The sequence below is a fragment of the Pleurodeles waltl genome, chromosome 6 (assembly GCF_031143425.1).
Source record: "Pleurodeles waltl isolate 20211129_DDA chromosome 6, aPleWal1.hap1.20221129, whole genome shotgun sequence".
Taxonomy (NCBI): domain Eukaryota; kingdom Metazoa; phylum Chordata; class Amphibia; order Caudata; family Salamandridae; genus Pleurodeles; species Pleurodeles waltl.
Genome location: NC_090445.1, coordinates 427,321,475 through 427,347,631, shown reverse-complemented (window position 1 = coordinate 427,347,631; position 26,157 = coordinate 427,321,475). Strand labels below are relative to the sequence as shown.

General features: G+C 49.5%; 1 protein-coding gene across 1 annotated transcript in view; it reads right to left on the bottom strand.

Annotated features, from left to right (window-relative positions):
* Window positions 1–8,179, bottom strand: part of LOC138299836 (hatching enzyme 1.2-like) — a 42,573-nt gene extending 34,394 nt beyond the window's left edge. The window contains exons 1-2 of the mRNA XM_069238434.1: window positions 8,027–8,179; window positions 90–153 (exon numbers count right to left, since the gene is read on the bottom strand). Coding sequence (XP_069094535.1) covers window positions 90–153; window positions 8,027–8,110 — 148 coding nt within the window. The 5' untranslated portion in view covers window positions 8,111–8,179. The remainder of the gene's footprint in view (window positions 1–89; window positions 154–8,026) is intronic.
* Window positions 8,180–26,157: the final 17,978 nt, after the last annotated feature.

Genomic DNA, 26,157 nt, shown 5'->3' with positions numbered 1-26,157 from the left:
ATTGAGACATTGGATCATGTGATTTTGACGAGAAAATAAAATGACAGTAATCTATCCCTCAGGCATTTATTTGGCATTGAAATAATTACCCAGGTGGTGTTTCTTCTCCCACGAACCGCCGTGCCATCCTTTGCCAAGACGCCAACTCTTTGCCTGGTAAATATAACCATATCTGTGAAATACCATAACTCACTATCCTCAACATTAAAACCATTAATCAGTTGATAAGGGAGACATCAGCATCAAATGACAAAGCTCTGGAAATCAATGTGTTCTTACATGCTAGCAAGGAACAAATATACACCAACTGGGTTTCAGATCACAAGCCAGCTAAAGACTTGACAGTGAGAAAATGGACACCAAACCACAGATCAAAGCCCAGAGAGGAGCTTGAAAAAGAACTTCTTGGAAGAGGAAGATGTTGTGTTTGCCAGGTACATGGAAATGCTTACAGTGCTGTTACCTGAACCATAAAGGTTACGCTGTTTCGTTTGTTCAAATGGTCTGCAAATATTCAGCCACCACTGAGGAATTTTGCACACTTACATTAAATCCATTGGGAATGTTTGTTGGAAAATTTGGCATTTATTCAGGTAATCAATGAGTAATGTGGTATGAATGCACTGCTTCTGATAATAAGAGATATTGAGGAACACCTGCATGACATTTGTAAATAATTCAGCAAAGGATTTGAAAGTGTGAATTAGATATGAGTCACTTGCTTCCACATCTGAACCCTAGCAGTCAGATGCTTTTGTGGAGAACTAACATTACATTTTCCCTATACTTTATCATAGTGAGGTCTCTGCCATGGTAGCCCATATCTCTTCATGGAAGAATTTAGGGGAAAGTAGAAAACATTATCTAACTTGAAAAAATAGTTCAAATATTTTTTGTTAAACATTAATGTAAATTAATGTAAATATTTTATTTTAAATGTAGAACAAAATTTAAAATCCTACAGCACTATTAATTTACCTTCGAATTTAATATTTAATTGATTTAAATATATTAAATAGAAAGATGTTTTCTTAAGTTTAAATTTTAAAATTCTCCACCTATAGTAAAAAATATATTTTTGTATTTTGTATTCATTATTGGTAAATATGATGTACAGAATGAATTAAAAGAATTAAAACTAAACAATAATAATATGTTCATGTTTAAATTAAGAAACAGTTATGAATATATATATATTTTTTAATAATATGTTTTACTTTAGGACATTTTAGAATTTTAAATGACATTTGTATATATTTTTAAATAGTTAAAATAATGTAATTTCATTCAACATTGTTTCCAAAGAGCCATTCTTTAAGTCTTTGTCTTTTTTTATGGAATTTGTATTGAGTTTTTACACTGCAACAGTAGTAAGTTTCATACTTTATAAGTCTGTAGCTTTGATCCGAGTATACGCAATCTAATAAACACAGGAGCATAAAGAACAGGGGAAATATCTCATCTTGCCTTACAGACCTGGAAAAGGATACAAATTCCAAGATGATTAATCAACTAATGGTAAACCATGAGAACATAGGAAAATAACCCTTCCAAGTACAGTAGCATTGCAACCTCCCCCAATATGGTAAACTGCCCAATCCATTTATAAGCATATCTGTATACTATTTCTTCGACCCCCCTTTGTCATACAAGCTTAGCAACAAAAGTGTTTTTCAGTGGTAGCACCAAATCCAATATGTTCCCATCCACACAACACTGGCATTTACCTTCATTGATTTCTACTGGAGGGGGTTGAGGTACCAGTGACTGGCCATGTGAGGTATGGTCTTACTCCAGCTCTGAACTAGAGTACATTTACTACTATTTTAGGTCCTTTTGTCGGTAATAACTTTAGAAGATCAGTTTTAAAAAACTAATGTGTTATCTCTTTTTTACATAGGTGCTCATCCCTCCCAAATCCCTCCTCACCCCTCCCTTAACTTGTTCTTACTCATCCCTAAATCCCACTTATTTTGTAATAAAGCCACCCCATTTATCAACCACTTTCCTTGTCCCTCCCACATTTACTACTTAGTAGTAGACTGACATGCCTGTGGACCTCTCCATAAAAAAGAAAGGAGAGTTTGAGGTGGAGATTTACACTTGTGGGATTGTGAACAGTATTTTGCAGTACTTTAGTAGTACTACTAAACGTGCAACAAGAATGAGTCTGTGAACAAGCCCCAAAATGTACCTACTCCCAATGCCTAAAATGTATCTACTCCCAATGCCTGAAACCCAATGCCATCAACAAGGCCACTGTTTCGGCTCCCAGACACAGGGGATTCAGTAAACATTGTTGCCCTTGCCATCTTTGCCACACTCCAGACACCCACAGCTCACCACTTACAACACAAACACATACACATGTAGCAGTCCATCTCTGCTTACTGGTCAATATCTACTTTGTAGCCACAGTGGCCATTGTAATCTTAAGGATTTTTGGGGCCCCTGGTAAGACATATGTTGGGGCCCCGGTTCGAGAACAACATTGAACATTGAACATTGAAATTTATTACACTTTTCCGCTAATTTAAACCAGCGTAATCACAAACTGTGCTGAATTATAGTAACTGGGTCACACGAAAATTATTGAAATACATGTTGCCCTAGACGACAAAAATCCTAAAATGACACTGGGTAGACAGAGACAAACTAAGAGTTGCAGCCAGCAAGAGGGAGAATGGTTGACACAGTGAAATAGACTTAGTAGACAGAGGTGAAATGGACAGCGAGGCCCTTGGGAGGTGGGGGCCAGGGCAATTGCCTGCTTTACCCACTTTACCCATGGTTTTACATTATTACATCTTGCCAAACCTTGATCTGAATGCAGGGTATTTTAAGCTCCAGCTACATCTACACTCTCACCACACCACAATGCTTACTACTCACATTGGCCTGCATCTATAGATGTGCCTCAACTTCAGAGCCTTATCTGCACCTGAGGATTTGAAGAATGAAGTTTTGAGAGTATTGGTGGCCTATCAACTATCATGAAGGTAGTGATAACCCCCAGGATTCCTGGGCAATTCCAATGACAGTATAGACTCATTCTGACACTTCAGAGCCTGTGGCTCAACCTGTCTAAAGGCAAACGCCAGTTCGGGTATGTCTCATCAGCAGCAAGGCCTAATCCAGTCACCAAAATTCACAGCATCCTTAACCTTGCACACATTTGTGCCAGACTGCTGGCTGAATAATCAGACTCAGTCATTAGTCTTTAGCTCCTACATAACAAGCACAGTATTGTCCATCCCCCCGCCACCCCGTATGGCTTAACATTAATTATCTCCAATCACCTCTTTCTACAATTGGTAATATCAAGGGGGGTCTCTTTATGTTCACAGATCAGGCCTGGCTGTTTACCTCCCAGCAGTGACCCACTCCTACCCCCTCGCCTTAATTATCCATGTTGTACTTCAGCTCCTTTCCGTCTGTGTGAAAATGGAGGTAAGTGGCAAGGAGAGAGAGTTTAAAGACTGAAGAAGATAAGGGAACCAGGAAGAGGACCAAGAAAAAAGCAAGAGCCTATGCAAGCCCATGCAAGAGCTATTGGCTTTGCCAATGAGTTTTAGCCATGTTGTACACCAGTGGGGCTGCTGTTCAGCATGGCTAAAAGTTAGAGGCATAGAGGAGAGTTGCGTGGAGTGTTGTAGAATGGAATGGTGAAGAGTGGAATAGAGTGTTGTTGAGTGGAGTGGCTGAGAGTGTTGCTTATTGGAGAGGCACAGAGTAGAGTTGGGGAGAGTGGCATACACTGGAGTGGCATATAGTAGTGTGTACTGGTGTAGAGTGCAGTGGCATAGAGTGTTGCAGAGTATAGTGGTGTAGAGTGCTGTGGTATTGAATTCAGCAGCATACAATGCAGTCATAGAATGCAGTGGTGGAGATTAGAGTGGTGTAAAGCTGAGTGCAGTGGTGCAGACTGGAGTGGCATAGATCAGAGTGCCGCAAAGTAGAGTGGCACAGAGTATAGTGGTGCAGAGTGCAGTGGCATAGAGTGCAGTAGCATAGAGTGGTGCAGAGTAGAGTGGCGTAGATTTGAATGATGCAGAGGATGGTGGCACAGAGCAGAGTCAAATAGCATAGAGTACAGTGATGTAAAATGCAGAGTAGAGTCAAGTGGCATAGGATGCAGAGGTGTACAGTGGTGCAGAATAGAGCAGCATGGAGTGGTGCAGAGTAGAGTATGGTGCCATAGAGTGCAGTGGCATGGAGTAGAGTGGAGTAGTGCAGAGTAAAGTGGCATAGAGTTCATTGGCAGAGAGTACAATGTTGCAGAGTAGAGTGTCAGAGTACAGTGGTGTATAGGTGCTTAGAGAGCAGTGGTGTAGAGTACAGTGATGCAGAGGGGAGTGCACTGGCATAGAGTGCAGTGACAGAGTGCAGTTGTGTAAAGTGCATTGGCATAGAGTGCAGTGGTTAAGAGTGGAGTGGTGTAAAGTGCAGTGGCATAAAGTGGAGTGGCACAGGATGCAGTAGAGTGGCATAGAGTGCAGTTGCATAGAGTAGATTGTTTCAGGGTAGAGTGAAGTGACATGGAGTGGAGAGGTGCAGGGTAGAGTGCAGTTGCGTAGAGATGCATAGAGTGTAATCACATTAAGTGGTGTAGAGTTCAGTGGCATAGAGTGCAGTGATGCAAAGTAGATTAGGATTTCGTACAGTGGATTGGTGTAGAGTGCAGAGGCATAGAGTTGAATATTACAGAGTGAAGTGCATTGGCATAGAGTGCAGTGGCATAGAGTGCAGTGTTGCAGAGTGGCATTGGCATAGAGTGCAGTGGCGTGAAGTGGAGTGGTGCAGAGCAGATTGGTGTGGTCTAGACTGGAGTGGTGTAGAATGGAGTGTCGAAGAGTGCAGTGATGTAGGTGAGAGTGGCGAAGAGTGCATTGGCACAGAGTAGAGTGGTACAAGGTAGAGAGTCATGGGGTGAAGCGGCATAGAGTGCAGTGGCGTACAGTGAAGTGGCGCAGAGTGCAGTTGCGTGGTGTAAAGTGGAGTGGTGCACAGTAGAGTGCAGTGGTGTGGAGTGGTGGAGAGTAGAGTGGAGTGTCGTGGAGTGGAGTATGAATGGTATGGTAGCACACTGCCATTACAGAAAACATACTTTCAATTGAAATGACCATTACATTTGCACAGACATACAGTTTTACTTATAAAACTATACAGTGCAAAAACGAAAATGTTTGGAAATTGCATCACCTAATGTAATGATTTGTTTTGATCATATTAAAGTATTTGTTTCCAACACACTTCAGAAATAACAAAAAGTGTGCTTTATTTGTGTTCCTAAGTCTGATATATTCTGAAATACTTACACAGTTCATTTAAATGTTATGTGCTAGAAAAAAACTATTTTCTACCTCCAGTATCCAGCAAGATTATCACATATATCATCTCACTTTGAAGTCAGAGAAAGAAAAGTAACCAATCAGCCCTCAGAAGGCAGAGCCTGACATTTGTCCTCGGTCTTTGAATACAGCAAATGTGACAAGATGAGAACAAGAGTTAAAGGCCTGTTTACAGAAAGTGAGTTCATGGAAGAATACAGTAAACGTGGTTTACACCACAGGAGGGACGAACTGAACCCGGAGAGCCTAAAGAGAGTAAAGCCAGGAAATAGAAAGCCAGAAATGTGAATTACAAACCACAAAGCCAATGATAATCAGTTTGTGGAATACATTCCTAAGTCAACTTTCTGAAAGTCCTCAAGATGACTTTAGCTAACCAGACAGCTGTGCTGTTGTGGTAGGCTGCAACTTGAAAAAGAACAAGGACTTAAAGACTTTGAATTTAAAAAAAACAATTAAGAAAAATCTGTTTCTGGGGTAAGCTCCACGAGCATCCCTCTAAATCTAGGCACCCCTAGCCCAGCTCAGCCATGCTTAAGGCCATATAAGGGCCTAAGCACGTGTCAGGTGCATGGGTGTCAATCTCTTTTGAAGATGTATCACACAACATCGTTTCCTGGCTTGATATTCAGATTGTGGATGGCCTCCACAATCCTACAATAGAGGAGTGATCTAGCAGCCAAAGTTGTGCAAGCCAACAAATTAACAGTGAGTCGAAACAGACCCAAGCCTAGAATGTGGCTTGACTCTAAAAGCTGGTGCACGAGCTGAACAATTAAAGCATTTGGCATGTAGATCGTCATGGAACAAACAGAGAGATAGGCAAGCCAATAGATGAATATGGAGAGTCAGAGCCAAGCAAAGGGTTGCTGGCTCTAAGAGCTAGCGCACAAGCCAGTCTTGAAAATATTTGTCATGCAAATAAACCTCGAAACAAACATCGAGCTAAAACATTGTATTGTGTCTTCAACATTCGAAAAAGTGTATTTCTTTCACACATGGAAGCCTTTCACCTTATCACAGCAAATTAGGTCTCTGCAAGAAGACATTATTTGTTAAAAGTGAAAGTTTTTAAACATGAACTGAGAAGCAGTCCTGTCATGCGTATCCTATATGTGGCACAGAGTCTTATTTTATAAGAAGCTACATCATAGGCAATTAAATCAAACACAACAGATTCTTGTACAGACCACGAGGTGCTCTCATATGTGCTGATGAACAAAAAGGAAGCTCAGTGAAACAAAGCATCTGCCTAGGATCACACAATTTGGTCAAAGAGGGAAGCTGGAGTTGACCCCAAATTTCTGTTTCACACTGTGCAATTCAGTCACTAGATCGGTAGTTCTCTTTCTAACATTAAAGGCTAATGTTTTGTCATTAAAGCTTGGAGGATGAGATTGGAGCTCGGGTGACAGACAGAAAACACATTTTATTTTTGGCAGTTCTTCATAGCGGGAACCTTGCAGAAGGTCATAAGCGCATCACAACAGACACAGGTTATCTTACTCATTTTTATTTTTATTTTAGCACATTGTATACTTGCTAGGCTTTAGAGGATGCTGACCACAGCCATGATTCGAACCTGGGTTCCCGTATAACAAGTCTGGCAGCTGCAGACACATTTCCTGTAGTAAAACCTTAGTTTGTTTTGGGCTCGAGGTTTGAAGTGGATTTCGAAGTGAACCACAGCCAGGCATCTGGCTCAAGCTTTTAGTGGTGCACCCCCTCTAAATATTATGTAAGAATATGATAAAGAAATACACTCTTTTGAATTTTTATGAATCTTAACATGCAGAAGCGTTTCACCCTAGCACATCAGATTTTATCACTACGTTGAGACTTTTTTTAAAGTGATAATTTTTAAACCTGAACTGAGCAACATTTCAACCCACCTCCCTTGCCCACAGGACAAAGGCAATGCTGAACTAAGAGGAAAGTCATTTGTCATATGTACTCTACTTTTGGCATAGGTTTTAATTAAAGATAGGGTGAACTTTATAATCTGCTAAAGCAAACACAAGAGGCCTTTGGTGCAGCACTCATCCTGAACTTACTTCAACTTGCTTAAAAATAAGGTTGGGTGAAATAAAATATTTGCTTAGGATCACACAATTTGGTTAAGCAGGGAGCCTATATTAATTCTCAGATTGTCTGGTAACACAGTTTGCAATACAGCCACTAGATATGTCTTTCCCTCTCCTGTTTCGCATCAGAGGTTAATGCTTTGGCTTTAATTCTTAGGGTGTGAGGTGAGAAGCCACATGAAAGCAGGTTGTAGAAGCCACTTGAAGGCCCGTTTCAGGTTCGAGGATCTAAGGGGACCTAGAGCTGAGCCACAGCCAGTCCCCTGGCTCGAGCTTTCAGTGGTTCGTCCACCTCTGCTAGCAGACACTGCCTGACATACACCATCCGCCCACTGCCCTCTTTTTGTACGTGTGATGTGACTATGGAATTCTGACATTGATTTTGTATTTACTTTTGAAGCGATCTGAAGCTATAAAAAGGAGAAATTCAGGCATACTTACATGAGACCCCTAAAATCATACGAGTGCGGCAGATCGGTTCGTGTCAACGTAAGTTAATTAGAGCGCTTAGAAACGGCGAAAGTATAACATGAAGCGCTACATATACTTAAACACAAACTATTAGCATCCATTCAAGTAATACCCACTCACCATTCTGGCGCGAGATGGCACCGGGCCGGCTGACGGCGTAACCGGAAGCACCGCGAGGACAGCGCACAGGAGCAGAAGTTTCATGGTTCCTTGAGGTTTAGCCGGACTTCTGGAGCGCTCTCCTGGACCCCTGCTTTATATCGCTGTACAAGTCTTTGGCAATCATCTGTGGGTTAACGGATTGGCACATCTGTGGGTCCCAACCGACGGTTACCCAGTTGGTCAGAGTCGTCCCAAATGAAGCGCTAAACTCTAAGAAGGATGCGGAGAGAAAAAGTCGACGCGTGAATCAGAGCTATTAGCCAGAGACCATATTTATACTTTTTTAGCACCGCATTTGTGTCATTTTTTGACGCAAAAGCGGCGCAAACTTGCAAAATACAATTGTATTTTGTAAGTTTGTGCCGTTTGTGCGTCAAAACGCGGCGCAAATGCGGCGCTAAAAAAGTATAAATATGGGCCTTGATCTCCAAAAAATAACGCATGCCCTTGCTCCATCATGCCGCTCACAAGTTATATTTAGAAACAATTTGCAAATGTGACGTGTGCTGTATACAATCCAGAGAAATAGATCGATCAGCAATACTTCATACTTCATAGGAGTTGACATTGTTTTGCTGATGAATTTGTGTAGCGCTTCATAACCCCTAAAGAGATCCTAAGCGCTTTCGGTTGAGGTACAATCCCGACGCTGCATGAGTTGGACCAGGAGTGAAGTCACTGGGCCTAATATGGACTCAAGCAAATAGAGTATGTGATGCAGCGACTTCACTTCAGGTGAAGGAGGACTTATGCGGCACGGAGCCGGATGAGCCCTAAAAACATAACAGAGGAATAAAAGGCCACGCTAATTTCCCTTTCCAGCTATCAGAACTATAAACACACTAACTAAGGTTAGGGTTAGTGTATGGCTAAGAATGGGCTAATCTACGATCAACAAAAAGTCATGTATGAGAGTTCGAGATAGTGGTCAAATGTATATGATGTATATAATACTTAGCCTCAAGATCCGATGGTGTATTAGTGATGTTACAGTTGTTGATTAATGTAGTAACATACAACTCTAAAAAGACGTGTCAGTTTTGGTAATCATTGTGGTACCCTTTCTACATATTTCATGTTAAATATTTGCACAGCCCTGAATCCTGCCACCTATATTTATAGAGAGGCCTAGGCAGAGGCTGTCCTGAACTAATGTCGCACCTAATGACTTTATTCGTGCATAAGTCCCTGCCCATGCCGAGCATCTGCTGAAGCGTGGAAGTGTAGGAGCGGCTACTGAGGCAATACTGGATCTTTAGTCAAACTGATATAGTGTAAGTGCATTGTGTCTCTGTTGAGGATGTCAACTCAAGGCTTAGTATGTTAGGTACGAAGCGGAGCGATTACATTCAGCCCTACATTATCAGGGCAGCAGCCCTGCAATCTATGATCCACCTGGCCAACTCAAAAAGTCCATTGACAGATCATTCCAGGGCTGAGCTTTGTTTAGCTTTGCCAAGGAAAGAGCAAGGGTCCAACCTCTCCTTCTTCAGCTGAGCTTCTGAGAGAGTGAATGAGAGCTCAGGCCAGTAATGGATTTTCCCTTAAAGGCCCAAAGCAGGCGGACGATCCATTTCAAGGCTTGGTTATGACATGCGTAGGGTCAGCCAGCCCTGAACAATAGAGAGGAGACTGGTTTAGGGACCCCCATGTTTGTGATGTGCTGGTCCATGCACACTAGGGCCGTTCAGAATGAGCCTGGCAGGAGCCCCAGCAACACTCCTAGTAGAATTAACCCAGACAAAGGATCTCGTTGGTGCCAAGTGACCCTCATGGCACTCATATTGGTGGTCATTTGGACATTGGCGGTGAGTGTTAAAGTGGCAATAATACCGCCAACAGGCTGGCGGTAATTCCCGTCAAATTGACCATGGCAGTGATACCTCCCATAGACAGCCAATGTACCACACCATCCGCCAGGGCGTTAACACCACTCACCACGGCGGTAGCCATCAACTGCCAGGCGGAAGACAAGGTACCACCCTCCATATTATGACACACCAAACCACCACAATTTCCGGGGCAGTACCAACGCCATCAAAAGGCTGGCGGAAACAGAACACAGAAGACCAAAGACTCACCAACAGAGACACAGAGAAGATCAACACCGGCATGGAATTGGAACTTCAAGTCTTCCCGATGCTCTTCTACGCCATGCTCCACCTAGAACACCAACACCGATGAAGACGACAACGGTGAGTACAGCCGCCTAGCACACAAGGGAGGGAGAGAGGAAAAGTAGTGACACACACGCACAGCACACACCATTCACACACACACCATACACACAACCAGCTGCAGACGAAAAACAATGTCACAGGACACACATCATAATAATGCAAGGACAACAGTAATGCAGAATTGGTATTGTATGCCAACAGCCACCATATGTCACAAAGTGATAATAAATATATATGAACAATTGTCCAGAAAGGGCCAATAGCCAGTCCAAAGTATAAAAACCCCACAGGGCACAGTCCAAGCCCCAACTTGATCCTGACAATGTCCGCTCTAAACTGTGCAGGGTCAACATGTTGGAAGTGGACAGGCACCTCAGGGGGGAGATGGGGCTGGGGGTGGCACCTCGGCTAAAGTGGGGAACTTGCCCACTGGTTCTGGAGGGGGCTCCATGCCCATTTCTCTTTGCTGGGGAGTGCAAGGTCACAGTCTCTGAGGTGGGGAATTTGCCCACTGCTTCTGAAGGGGGCTCCATGCCCATTTCTTTTTGCTGGGGAGTGCAAGGTCACAGTTTCTGAGGTGGGGAACTTGGCCACTGGTTCTGGAGGGGGCTCCATGCACATTTCTCTTTGCTGGGCAGTGCAAGGTCACAGTCTCTAAGGTGGGGAACTTGCCCACTGCTTCTGAAGGGGGCTCCATGCCTATTTCTCTTTGCTGGGGAGTGCAACGTCACAGTCTCTGAGGTGGGGAACGTGTCCACTGGTTCTGGAGGGGGCTCCATGCCCATTTCTCTTTGCTGGAGAGTGCAACGTCACAGTCTCAGAGGTGGGGAACTTGGCCACTGGATCTGGAGGGGGCTCCATGCCCATTTCTCTTTGCTGGGGAGTGCAAGGTCACAGTCTCTAAGGTGGGGAACTTGCCCACTGGGTCTGGAGGGGGTCCTTGTACAACAGTCCCTGGAGGGTGGCATACATGCCCTCTGCTGGAGGTGAGGGCTGCTTTGTCTCTGCTGGGGGAGGTGTCTCCTGGGCAGACTCTGCTGGAGGTGTGGTCTGCTGTGTCTCTGCTGGGGGAGGCATCTCCTGGGCAGACTCTGCTGGAGGTGAGGGCTGCTGTGCCTCTGCTGAGGAAGGTGTCTCCAAGGCAGCCTATGCTGGAGGTGAGCGTTGCTTTGTACCTGCTGGGGGAGGTGTCTCCTGGCAGCCTCTGCTGGAGGTGAGGGCTGCTGTGTCTCAGCTGGAGGTGAGGGCTTCCTGCCTTTCATTGAGTGGGAACCTCTCCTTTCATTGGTGGTTGAGTGGGAACCTTTCAATTCATTGGTGGTTGAGTGTGAACTTTTCCATTCGTTGGTGGTTGAGTGGGAACATCTCCTTTCATTAGTGGTTGAGTGAAGACCTTCCCTTTCCTGGCTGGTAGAGTGGGAACCTTCCCTTTCCTGGCTGGTGGAGTGGGAACCTTCCTTTTCCTGGCTGGTGGAGTGGGATCCTTCTCCTTCTTGGCTGGTGGAGTGGGATCCTTTCCCTTCTTGGCTGGCGGAGTGGAATCCTTCCCCTTATTGGCTGGTGGAGTGGGATCCATCCACTTCTTTGCTTGTTGAGTGGGATCCTTCCCCTTCTTGGCTGGTGGAGTGGGATACTTTACTTTCTTGCCTCCACAACTAGGAGGTGCCTCCACTGTCCCTGTGGACTGTTTGGCTGAAGTGCTTGGCTGGGTCGTTGTGACCCTGCTCTTACGGACAGGACGGGTGGGTGGAGGGGAAGGGAAGAGGTCAAGTTGAGCAAAGAAAAGCTTCTTAGGGAGGAGGGAGGGGAGTTGAGGTTGAGGGAGTGGTTGTTGGAGAATTATGTCTGCTGGACTTGGGTGTAGGTGCATGGGCAGTGTGCTGATGTGAGGTGGATGGCTGTTGGGTGTCTGAGTGCATGCCCTTAGGCGTGGGGGCAGACAGGGTGGGAGAGGACACAGGGGACACGTGGATGGATGTTTTGGAGGTGTCGGCTAGTGAGGTGTGTGTGCTGCTTGGTGTTGTGATGGTGGCGGTGGCTGTTGTAGCAGTGCATGCAGGTGTGAGTGCGGATGTGACTGTGAGGGAGGAGGAGGAGGGAGAGACAGTGGAGGCAGTGGATGTTGTTGTGTGTGCATCTGGCTGTTTTTTGTGTGAGTGCTTGTGGCCTGAAGTGTGCTGCCCGTGTTTGTCTGTGCTACTCTTGTGTGATGTTTTGCATGCATGCTCGTCTGTATGTGTGCATGGGATGGGTTGGGGTTGAGGAGACTGGGACTGGTAAGTGGTAGTTGGAGGGGGGACGGTAGGAACAGGGACAATGGCTGCCATCAGAGAGGAAGCCAGAGCCTGAAACGATCTCTGTTGGGCCGCCAATCCACCGTGGATGCCCGTTAGGAATGCATTACATTGCTGCATCTGGGATGCCAACCCCTGGATGGCATTCACAATGGTTGACTGCCCTACAGAGATGGATCTCAGGAGGTCAATAGCCTCCTCATTCAGGGCAGCAGGGCTCACTGGGGCAGGGCCTGAGGTGCCCGGAGCAAAAGAGATGCCCACCCTCGTGGGTGAGCGGGCACGGGCAACTCGATGAGGGGCTATTGGGAGCGCGGTGCTGGTACGGGGTGACGGCTGTACCTGGAGCTGGGGTGGTCCCAGAGGTGTTCGCTATCACCAGGGAGCTTCCATCTGAGGAGGAATCTGGGTCAGTGTTGTCACCTCCTGTCTCTGCCGTGCTGCTCCCCTCGCCCTCCGTCCCACTGGTTCCCTCGGCGTTGGTGGATTCTGTCTCCTGGGTCCTGTGGAATGCAGCTCTCTGTGTCGCCGGTGCCCCTGCTCCTCCGTCAGGGGATGCTAATGCACACATGGACAGGATGGCAGAAGAAATAAAGGGGGGGATAGAGAAAGGGAGCACTGGGTCAATTACAGCACCAACACCACAGTTGGCATACATATTACCATCACACACAGGGATCAGGATTGAGCACTGTGCACCACACTGACATTAAATTGGCTAGGTGCCACAGCAAGATGAGGGCCAATCACCGCCAGCTGAACCCCTTCTGGGACCCACTAAGCCCTGTCTGACATGGAATGCAACGTAGCTAGGTTACTTGATTTTGCTATACACCCATTACCCTTGAGCTGGATCACGCTGCAATGTCTGACCTCGCATTAAGGGGCACCCACTAGCTCACACCAACCACCCAGATCCTATGGCATCTACCAATTATTGTTGTAACACCCACTGTACTCACCACCTTGTGGCTGCTGTGATGCCCTCAAGCGCCCATCCAGGTCTGGGTAGGCCACCGCCAGTATGCAGGCCAACAGGGGGGGTCAGGTTCCGACGTTGGGAGGCCATCCCCAGCTAGGCCACCTCGGTCTTCCCTGCCCAGCGTCTCAGGTCCTCCCACCTTTTCCTACAGTGGGTGCTCCGCGTGCTGTCCACACGTCCTTGGCGATGGCACGCCCTTCTTCTGATGGGCGGTGACCTGCAGAGGTAATACAGACAGGAGGACACCATTACACATACAATCCAGCCTTTCGCACATATGGCCCACAAATCCTGTATCCATCTCCATTGGCACACACATCGCTTGGCGCCTACCATGTAAACTACCACCAGACATACCCCCCCCCCCAAATGACATGATTCTTGCACACACATCTCCATGCAACCTTGCCACATGCATCGTGCCCAAGATGTACTCACTTGTTGATCTGGAGGCCCATACAGCTGTCCATACTGGGGTAGGACCCCATCTGCCAAGCTGAAGTGAAGGCAGGTGCCCTTTCCCTGGTCACACGGGCCATGGTAGGTTCCAGACACAGGTCAAAACAGCACATGCAGTGTAGGTGTTGTCCTGTGGAAAGTCAGGAATCAAGTGAGGATTTAGATAGAAAATGGCGGTCATGTCCGCGGCGGTGTACACCGTCACCGCCGCCGCTGATACCCATTGGCCACTGTACTCCATAGAGCCCCATATTAGCCAATGAGGAATTGCACGGGGTGCAAGACCGCCTTCCGACCATGACGCCCAACGTCGGCAGAGTTACCTCACTTCCACCTGTCCCAAGATACAGGACAGGTGGTCGCCATTTAATGGTGGTTGACAACATTCAGATAATCCATAACTGCATCATTGCTGAAAATTGCACATACATTGCCATTCCCACTGTCCCATCACATTAATGCTCTATGTACACTGAGGTGGTGGTTCCATTGTTGTGACAGCCTACCCTCTCTTGTGTCTCTTAGATACCTACCACTTTGGATGAATAGGAGGAGAGGCAAGCCCCCGTGTACAGACCCCTTGTGGACTTGGCTACGCTGGAGGACAGGCACATAATACTCACCTATAGACTAGACAGGGCCACAATCACAGAGCTGTGTGCCCAATTGGAGCCTGATCTGATATCAGCTATCTGTCATCCCACTGGGGTCCCCCCTCTTTTGCAGGTTCTAGCAGTGCTCCATTTCCTGACAACTGGTTCTATGAAAGTGACAGTGGGCTTGACAGCAGGAATGTCACAGCCAATGTTCTCAATCGTGCTGGCAAGGGCTTGTCTGCCTTGGTCAAACACATGTGCAGCTACATTGCTTTCCACCTGGTGGAATATTTGGCTACTGTGAAGTCAGGATTCTATGTAATGGGACATATACCCAATATTATTGGGGCGATTGAAGGTACACATATTGCGTTTGTCCCCCGCCAGAATGAACAGGTGTTCAGGAATCAGAAGAGTTTCCACTCACTCAATGTGTAAATGGTGTGCCTGGCGGACCAGTACATCTCCCACGTCACTGCCAAGTATCCTGGGTCAGTGCATGATGTCTTTGTTTTGAGGAATAGCAGCATCCCAAATTTTATGGCACAACTACAGAGGCACAGGGTGAGGCTAACAGGTGAGCCTGAGTCCCCACCTAATGTATGTCCTTGTATCCCTTCTGGCGTTAACCATACCATTGTGTAAGACTAATGTTTGTCCCTCAATACTTGCAGGTGACTCTGGCTACCCAAACCTATTGTGGCTCCTGACCCCGGTGAGGAAAGCCAGGACATGGGCTGAGAATCGTTATAATGATGCACATGGGCAAATCAGGAGAGTTATTAAAAGGACCTTTTCCCTCCTGAAGGCCAGGTTCAGATGCCGCCACCTGACAGGTCCCTGTGCTACTCACCCAAGAAGGTCTGCCAGATAGTAGTGGCATGCTGCATGTTGCACAACCTGGCCCTCAGATGACATGTGCCTTATCTGCAGGAGGAGGAGACTGGAAATGCCTCTGTGGCAGCAGTGGACCCTGAGGACAGTCAGGATGAGGAGGCAGAGGATGAGGATGTGGACAACAGAACATCAGTTATATGTCAATACTTCCAATGACACACAAGTGAGACAGAGTAAGTGACCATTCCTCTGACTATTGCTTTTATCTGTGTGTCTGTAGCAGGATGGCATTCACTTCCTTTGCATCTCAACTTACTGTCACCTATGGCTTCTCATTTTGAAGATGTTGGTGATATAACAACAGTGTACTAAGCTACACTACAGGTCATTAATTGTATGCTATCACAGTGTTCAGATTATTTGCACAAGATGTGACTTTTCCATAAATGCACATTTTCATCACATAAAACACTATCAGTCAAGTTGTGTTCAAGGGTGTTTATTGTAGTGCAAATAGTTGACTGAAATGTGCAATGGAATGGGGTGATGGTAGAGGAAAGTCCAGGGTATAGTTCCAGTCTGTTTATAGCACAGGTCCATTGTCCAAGGGGCCATAGGAAGAGGAATAAAAGCAATTCAAAGTGGACAAGGTGACAGGGTGGGACACAAGGGAGACAATCAGGAGAGTCTCATTTCCTGGTGGTGGTCTTGGTCATGGCAAGTGTCTCTGGCTTCTGTCTGGATTGCAGGGAACATTTACGGGGTGGTTTACGTTCTGCAGGGGGAGCGGTGCTGGTGGCCTGTGGGCCCTGTGGCAAGGCCTCCTGCCCACTAGCTGCAGTGGAAGTGGTGGGCTGGTCAGTAGACTGGCTAGTGGTAGGGGCCCTCTGGTGTGCTGTCCATTCCCTCATGATGTTGGGCATATCTGCCAGCACCTCTGCTATGGAGATCATGGTGGTGTTGAGGGCCTGCAAATCCTCCCTGATCTCCTGATGGTGTTCCTCCTGCAGCCGCTTGTTCTCCTGCATGTTGGTTAGGATCTGTCCCATCTTGTTCTGGGATTGTTGATGAGCCCCCGGGACATTGATGAGTGCCTCCTGGAGAGTCGGTCCCCTGGGCCTGTCCTCCCCCTGGCGCACAGCTGTCCTCCCAGTGTCCCTGCTCCCCTGTCTCTCTGTCCCCTGAAAGGTGTGCCCACTGCCACTGACCCCAGGTCCCTGATTGTCTTGGTGGTGAGGTGTGGACTGGGGTCCTTGTAGAGGTGGGCACACTGCTGATTTAAGTGTCCTGGGGACAGAGGGGACTGACCAGTGGTTCCTGATGGGCCAGGTAGTTGATCCAGATCCTGAAGTCCAGAGTTACTTTCATCACTGGGGTCATCTTCTGTTGCGGGACTGGATAGTCGTGGCACCTCTTCGCCCCTGACATTGGCTGGGGCACCTGTGGGGATGTAAGTGATGTATTATGCTTCATGTCTGTGACATATTGTACATCCCTAGCTTCCCCTCTATCGTTGATGTTGCCCTGCCACCTTTGTTTGTGTATAGTGATATATTGTGGGTTTGTTAGTTCTCCATGCTGTGCATGCTTTGGTGATGGGTGTACATGCAGTCCGGGTGGGCTGTCCATGCATTGGTATAGCATGCAGGGCTTGGCATTGGGGTTGGTCAGATGTGTAGGTGCAGTGTGTGGGATGGAGTAGTGATGGGAGTCAGGGTGAGGGGGTGCGATGGCATGGAGGTATGGAGGGTGATAAGTAGTAAATATTGACTCACCAGTGTCCAGTTCTCCGGCAACTCCAGTGAGCCCTCAGGATGCGGGATTGCCAAGACTTGCTCCTCCCATGGTGTGAGCTGTGGGGGAGGAGGTGGAGGTCCACCGCCAGTCCTCTAGATGGCGAGCTGGTGCCTTGCTGCCACGGAACGCACCTTCCCCTGTAGGTCGTTCCACCTCTTCCTGATGTCGTCCCTTGTTCTTGGATGCTGTCCCACGGCATCCACCATGTCCACGATCCTCCGCAATAGCTCCATCTTCCTGTCAATGGCTATTTGCTGTACCTGTGCTCCAAACAGCTGTGGCTCCACCCGACTATTTCCTCAAATATGACTCGCAACTTCTCATCAGTGAAACGGGGGTGTCTTAGTGGGGACATGGGTATTGTGTGGTGTGTGTTGTGCAGAGGGTGTTGAGTAATGTGGTGGGGTGTGGGATGTAGGGTGCGTGACGGATGTATTAGTGGTTGTGGTGTGTATGTATGTGTAGTTCTCTCTGTGATGTCGATGGCTAGCTCTTGCAGTCTTTTTGTGTTGGCAAAGGGTTGTAGATAATGTATGTGTGTGTTTTATGGTGCTGTGGGTGGGTGGGTGTGGTGTGTGTATCAGTGTCAGGTGTGTGATTTTCATTTTGGCCAATGTAGTTGTTTTGTATTTGGGTAGCCATTCTGAGTGCGCTGGTATGTACTGCCAATGGTTGAGCGTCATTGAATCTCCGCCCTGGTGATTCTAGGGTCATAATGTGGTGGGCGTTGTATTGTTGGCGTAACGGTATGGGTGTTGGTACCGACACTTTAACACTGACCTTTGGGCTGGCGGATTTGTGTACGTGGCAATATTCTGTCGGATTGGTGTGTGTGTGTCATAATATGGCAAATGGATATTCGCCACTGTGGAGGTATGTTGGCAGCTGTCACCACGGCAGTAAGCGGGATTTACCGCCAGTGTCATTATGAGGGCCATTGTGTGGTGTTTTACAATAAAAAACACATGCATACATACTTCAAATATATTGAATAGAGGTAAACCTGCTTTCCTGAAGTCAAATGATGGCATACGGGAGGCTGGTATGCAGGTCAAAATATGGGGCTACAGTCGCAGTTTTTGACGAAATTGTTAATAGTCATATGTTTAATTTTTGTCATGATAGTAACATTTTGGATTATATTTTTGTCACCTTCAAACCGTGAGGTTATTCCTTTTGTCCAAAATAAAGGCTGTAGATTGGTTAAGCCTGCAATGGAACATTGGAGGTTTGGCACAGTTTCCTAACAAAACAGAACCACGTAGATCATAAGTTTGTGCAAAAGTGAGCTGGTGTGTTTAGGCTTGTGAGGTCTCATCAGTAGGGTACAGCTTAACTTCTTATGGCACAGCATAGAAGGGACAAATGTGTGGGCATACCCATACCTCTTAAGGTGACTCGCTTTGACAGCAAAAAGCTGATGGATGGCAATGTATGAATGTATCTTGAACCTTTGTTAATTATTCTGTGTCAATTCTATACAATCGACTTTTAGCTTGCATGTACCATTACAGAAGGTGACAACCGGCCATGATTCTGCTCCATTACATTAGGAAAGGGGAAGCCAAGGTGCAAGGCCACATCCCCAATGAACTAGAACACAAGGAACCCCAACTGGTTTTAGCTTTGTTGAGTCTCAAGAATGTGTTGCACCTTGACTGCATATAGCACAGGAAGCAAAGGATCCATTTCAGGACAAACCCACAACACGAATGGCAATTCAAAGAGAACAAAATCACTGAATCCCTAGTAATTACAATGGGTGCATTCCATAACATTTTATATCATCTGAACCATTACAGAATTTCACCAACCATATGTAAATCAGATTTGGTCCATTGCTGATGTGAACACTTCGCCTCTATTAGGCCCTGCCCGCTGAATGGGAACAGAACAACTCTACACTGGTTTCAGCCTTGTCGGGTCTCATCAGATCAGCTTATGACCTTATAGCACAGTGAGCCATAGGGGTTGCTTTCCTCATTTGAAGCACTACAGGTAAAAGGAGAAGGAGAGAGTCAGAGAGTCAGAGTGGCCAGGAGAAACGGATGAGAAAGTGGACATTATGTTGTTTTGTGCTGGTTGCTTGATTGGCCATTGTGATGCCTCTAAAGTGTTGAGGGATAATCTAACAATTAGGGGGTCATTCTGACCTCGGCGGTAAAAGCCGCTTACCGCCGGTCAGAAGGCCGCCACAATACCGCCGCGGCCGCGGCCGCGGTCAGCCGCCACGGACATTCTGACCCACAACTGCAAAACCTCCGAAAATCCGCCCTCCACTGCAGTCCGCCACATCAGCGGCCAGCGGTAAACTGGAGAAGACCAAACCTCCACCGCCACGCCAACAGAAATACGCCCATCCCATTATGACCCGCAAATCGACGCAGCGGTCATTCAACCGCGGTATTCCATTGGCGGTAGACCCCGCCGCGGTCAAAATACACACACCTTTACAAACCCCTACCACATTGGACAATTTGAAAGGCACACACCTGAAACACATACACACACCACTCCCACACATCCAATACCATATAAAACACACACCCACATCACCCACAAACCCCTACCAACAAAAACCAGAGACGAAGGAGAGAGAGAGAGAGAGAGAGAGAGAGACACATCAGAGAATAGATAGCCAGACACACAGAGGCACACCGCAACATCACACACACCACATAGAAGCACAAAGCACCACACACCAACACACACATCATCACATACACCACCCCACACCTCATACAAACCACACCATGGCACCACAAAGGCACCCACGCTTTTCGGACCAAGAACTCCGGGTCATGGTGGAGGAGATCATAAGAGTGGAACCCCAGCTCTTCGGCTCACAGGTCCAGCACACCACCATAGCAAGGAAGGCGGAGCTCTAGCAGTGGATCGTGGACAGGGTCAACGCGGTGGGACAGCATCCCAGAAATAGAGAGGACATCCGCAAATGATGGAACGACCTACGGGGGAAGGTGCGCTCGATGGTCTCGCGACACAACATCGCAGTGCAGAAGACTGGCGGGGGACCCCCACCCACTCCACCCGAATTCACAACATGGGAGCAAGAGGTACTCAACATCCTGCATCCTGATGGCCTCGCTGGAATACACGGAGGAATGGACTCTGGTAAGTACAAGGCCAACCACTTCACCCCCCCCAGCATGCTAACCCCCACCCTCACCCCCAACCCCTCAGCACACATCCTCCCTGAGAATGTCTCCCCAGCACAACCCACCCAACACCAACCCCTGCATGCCACCCCCAAACTATGGACACCCATCACCTAAGCATGACCACTGCACATACTCATCACCCCCCCCACAAAACACCCTCACAACACCTCCCCAAGGGAATGCCAGCACTGGGGGATAAGGGCACCTATAAAACGCAAGCTAATGCACACACAGAAACAATAACCATACCCTCTTACCCCATGCAGGACCCGAACGACAACACACCGGTCAGGAGGGACCAGAATTGTCCATCCCACCCCCGGAACAGGCCACTAGTGATGACAGCAGCTCTGTCGACCTGGAACCTGACGAACAGCCCGGACCATCGGGGACCTCTGGGCAGTCGGTTCCCCTCACCCAGACACAGGCCACTGCAGACCCAACCCCCTCTGGGAACAACCGCACAGCTCCCACCCAGCGGGCCCATGCCTCTGTCTCTAGGACAGGTCAAGCAGCGGTGTGTCTACCACTACAGGGCCCCCAGGGTAACCCACCAACCCAACAACAACAGGGACCTGGGGGCAGAGGGAGTGGGCACACCGTCCAGGGGACAGAGGCCCAGGGAAACAGGGCAACTCGGAGGGCTGCTGTGCGACAGGGGGGGGAGGAGAGGCCCAGGGAACCCACTCTCCAAGAGGCCCTCACCACCATCATGGCTGCCTACCACCACTCACAAGAGACGATGGCGATTGTACTGGCCAGGTTCCAGGAGATCCAGGCACAGCAGGAGCAACGCTACATGGGGTTCAGCGACCAACTCAGCAACATCTCAACCGCTATGGGGAGCATAGTCCAGGCCCTGAACCGCATAGAGGACACGTTTCGGGACCATGTGGCATCACACAGGGCCCCTGTCACTAGCCAGGAACAGGAACAGCCTACCACCTCCGCCGGCGCTAGTGGACAGGAGGCCCCACCACAACGACAGCCCACCAGAACCCCACCTCCTGCTGAAGAACAACCGCCCCGCAAAAGGAGCCTGAGATCAAAAAAACCGACAGAGTAGGATGTCAAGTCCCCCGCCAGCATCACATACCCCCTGAAGTCCTCCCACTGTCCCACATTGCCACCCTGTCAAACCTTGAACTGCCCCTGCTCCATCCTGCCACAGGCATATGGACAATGCACCTGTGAGACTGAGAACTGGACTCCGCCATGGACATTACTCCACCCCCACCCATCACTGTTTCACTATCATGTACCAATATCTATGCACTAATAATAAATCACACATTGCACTGAAATCAATCAGGACTCAGCCTGTCTTATTTACAAATGTATGACACATTACATATCAATTACGTATTGTGAACATTGTGAATTACACATACCGAGGTAACTTAGCATTAGTCCATGGGCCAACCAAGCCGAGGTCACGCAGTGGCTCATACAGCACAGAAAAGGGAAGGGAAAATCAAACATCATGTTCATAGGTCTGGGGGGAAACCGACAAAGTTGAGATGCAGGAGGCTTTCAGGAAATGTAAAATGGCATGGGTGATTATTACCTGTGTGCTACTGGAAATACTGTGCTATTACTCTGTCCCTGTTGTCTGTGTCGTCCTCTGAGTCTTCCTCCTCTTCACTCTCCGCAGGCTCCACAGCTACTTCAACACCACCATCTGCACCATCCTCCTGCAGGAAAGGAACCTGACGTCGCAATGCCAGATTGTGAAGCATACAGCAGGCCACGATGATGTGGCACACCTTCTTTGGTGAGTACATCAGGGATCCCCCAGTCATATGCAGGCACCTAAACCTGGCCTTCAGGAGGCCAAAGGTCCTTTCGATGATCCTCCTAGTTCGCCCATGGGCCTCATTGTACCATTCCTCTGCCCTGGTCCGGGGATTCCTTACTGGGGTCAGTAGCCAAGGCAGGTTGGGGTAACCAGAGTCACCTATTAGCCGCACACGTTGTCTCTGTAGCTGCTCCATCACATAGGGGATGCTGCTATTTCGCATCACATACGCATCATGCACTGACCCTGGGAACTTGGCATTTACATGGGAGATGTACTGGTCAGCCAAACGGACCACCTGGACATTCATCGAATGATAACTTTTCCTGTTTCGGTACACCTGCTCATCGTCTTTTGGGGGTACCAAAGCCACATGGGTCCCATCAATGGCACCGATGATGTTGGGGATATGTCCAAGGGCATAGAAATCACCCTTCACTGTAGGCAAGTCACCCTCCTCTGGGAAAATGATGTAGCTCCACATGAGTTTCATCAGGGCAGACAACACTCTACTCAAAATCTTTGAAAACATAGGCTGAGACATTCCAGATGACATGGCCACTGTGGTCTGGAATGACCCACTTGCCAAAAAATGGAGGACTGACAAAACCTGCACCAGAGGGGGAATCCCTGTGGTTTGGCGGATGGGGGACATCAGGGCTGGCTCCAGCTGGGCACACAGTTCATGGATAGTGGCACGGTCAAGTCTGTATCGAAGTATTATATGGCGTTCTTCCATTGTCGACAGGTCCACCAGCAGTCGGTACACGCGAGGATTCCTCCTTCTCATCCCAAGTCCCAGCGGACGGTGCCTAGGAAGGACAACATGGAGCACAGAGTCAGCCAAACCACAGGTACGTACAGACAGCTTGCACAGTTAAAGAATGGCAATGGGTTGAAAGGCGTGTATGTGTGGCAATGCAAGGCCTAGGCCTGTGTGTCGCAGTCAAAATTAAGCCATGTAGGCCCTTGAAATGGCGGCTGCCTGACCTGTGAAGTGGGACAATGGGATGTGAGGTCAATGCGCTGGCGGGGCACACCGTGGCGGTAGGCGGTCGAAGACCGTGGCGCAAAGCCGCATTGGTTAACATTGAAGCCTATGGGTTTCAGGAGCCAATGACGAAGTGCGCCGGCGGTCGCGGTACGCACCGCCGCGGGCGTGACCGCCATTTTCTATCTGCTTAATCACTCGAGACCTGATCATCCACAGGAGAGGACCTATACTGCAAGTGCTGCTGTGACCTCGGTCTGGAAGATACAATGGCTGCTGCGACTGGGGAAAGGGCCCCTGCCTTCACGTCTGAAGAGTTGGAGAAGCTCGTGGATGCGCTACTCTACGGTCCTCCAGACCAAGAAGTGAGTACACCGGGTGCACATGGAATGGGCTATGCCTGTGTGGATTGGGGTGGATGTAAGTTGGTGGGGTGGGGGCGAATGAGGAGTGCAAAGCCCGACAGATGAGAGCATGTGCCAGTAGTGTACCCCGAATGCGCGGCTTAGTGCATTAGGCTCCTGTGTCTGTCCTCTCCGCCAACGGTGTTGACATTGCATGCACTCAACCTGGTCTTCTTTTTTCTCCCCCCACCCTTTCACTTCATCTTCTTGTGCATGTGTGCATTAGCATCATCAGGCGGAGGAGATTTGGCATCGGAGCACGAGGGAGCTGCAGGACACAAGGCCCCGGTGGGCCCAGGAACAGACACCGAGGGCACCAGTGATCCGGAGGGCGAGGGGAGCACCACGACGGGGACCGCTGGTGAGAGCAGCGAAAGCGACACGTCCTCGGATGGGAGCTCCCTAGCGGTGGCGGCAACATCCGTGCCCCCCGCCTCTACAGGTACAGCCGCCACCCAGCGCACCAGCCCCGCCCTCCCAGCAGCCCCTCAGTCTTTGCTCCGTGCCGGTTCGCCCAGGAAGGCGCGCGTCTCCTTCGCCCCAGGCACCTCAGCCCCTGCCCCTGTTGCCCCTGCTGCCCTCAGTGAGGAGCTCATTGACCTGGTAAGGACGCTCATTGTTGGGCACACGACCCTTTTAAATGCCATCCAGGGTGTGCAAAGGGAGGTGCAACAGAGCAATGCGTACCTGGAGGGCATTCATTCGGGTCAGGCTGCCCATCAACGAGCGTTCACTGCTCTGGCCTCAGCACTGACGGCAGCCATTGTCCCTGTTTCCAGCCTCCCTCTTCTTACTGCCTCCAGCCTTTCTCTGTCTCCTGTTCCTCAGCCTATCCCATCCACACCATCAGACCAGCCTGCACACACCTCAACACCCAAGAGCAGCTCATCCAAACACAAGCACCACAGATCCCACAAACACTCAACCAAGCAACACCCAGATGCAGACATGCCAACAGCCACTGCCACCCCTGTGTCCCCCTCCTCCTCGTCTCCCTCCTCCCTCCCTGTGACGTCTACACTCACACCTGCATGCACCCCAACATCAGCCAGTGCTTCCATCACCAACTCACCCTCCAGTACAGTCCACACTCGTGCAGTCACCACCCCCACTGCCATTTACACGTCCCCTGTGTCCTCTCCCACTGTGTCTGTCACCCCCTCTTCCAAGACACACAAACGCAGGCAGCCACCCACCCCACAGCCATCCACCTCACGACAGCCTACAGCACCTTCACCCAATGACAGCACACCTGACTCTCCTACAACCACCTCCTCTACCTCCACTTCCATCTCCACTTCTCCTACCCTTTACCTTGGCCCTAAAAAACTTCTCCTGGCTAACCTTGACCTCTTTCCCCCCGATGAGCTCCCCCATCCATCTTCAAAGAGTCCCAAGAGCACCGCAGCCACCACCAGCCCAGCTTCGGGTGTCACTGTTGTGCATGGGTTCTGGAGCCCACCCTTTGCCAGCAGTGACACATCGATCAGCAGCAAGGACACGTCCAGCCCCCCCCCCCCGGCAAGAGGACCCGCAAAAACAAGGGCCGCCGTGCGAGGACCGACAGGGCTGCCCCCAAGGAGCAATGTGCGGCCACTTCACCACCCACACCATATAGGGGAGGCAAGGGCCCGAGAGCCCCATCAAAGGAGCGGAAGGGCAGCAGGAGCGCGGAGAAGGTGGACCCCACATGCCACATCCCAGCTGGGAAGGAGGACACTAAGGAGGCCAGGAGTCCGTCCCCGAAGGGTCCAGAAACGTCACGGTCCGAGGGCGACTGAGCCGGGAGTCCAGGCCAGGTCTGGCTCCCTTGACCTGCTGGATGAGCACCGCTGAACAGGGCCCGCGGGGCAGAAGAGCACCGCTGAACAGGGCCCGCGGTGGAGAAGAGCACCGCTGAACAGGGCCCGCGGTGCAGAAGAGCACCGCTGAACAGGGCCCGCCGTGGAGAAGAGCACCGCTGAACAGGGCCCCGCCGTGAAGATAGGCACCGCTGAACAGGGCCCGCGGTGCAGAAGAGCACCGCTGAACAGGGCCCGCCGTGGAGAAGAGCACCGCTGAACAGGGCCCGCCGTGGAGAAGAGCACCGCTGAACAGGGCCCCGCCGTGAAGATAGGCACCGCTGAACAGGGCCCGCAGTGCAGAAGAGCACCGCTGAACAGGGCCCCGCCGTGAAGATAGGCACCGCTGAACAGGGCCCGCGGTGCAGAAGAGCACCGCTGAACAGGGACCGCCGTGGAGAAGAGCACTGCTGAACAGGGCCCCGCCGTGAAGATAGGCACCGCTGAACAGTGCCCGCGGTGCAGAAGAGCACCTCTGAACAGGGCCCGCCGTGGAGAAGAGCACCGCTGAACAGGGCCCCGCCGTGAAGATAGGCACCGCTGAACAGGGCCCGCGGTGCAGAAGAGCACCGCTGAACAGGGCCCGCCGTGGAGAAGAGCACCGCTGAACAGGGCCCCGCCGTGAAGATAGGCACCGCTGAACAGGGCCCGCGGTGCAGAAGAGCACCGCTGAACAGTGCCCCGCCGTGAAGATAGGCACCGCTGAACAGGGCCCGCGGTGCAGAAGAGCA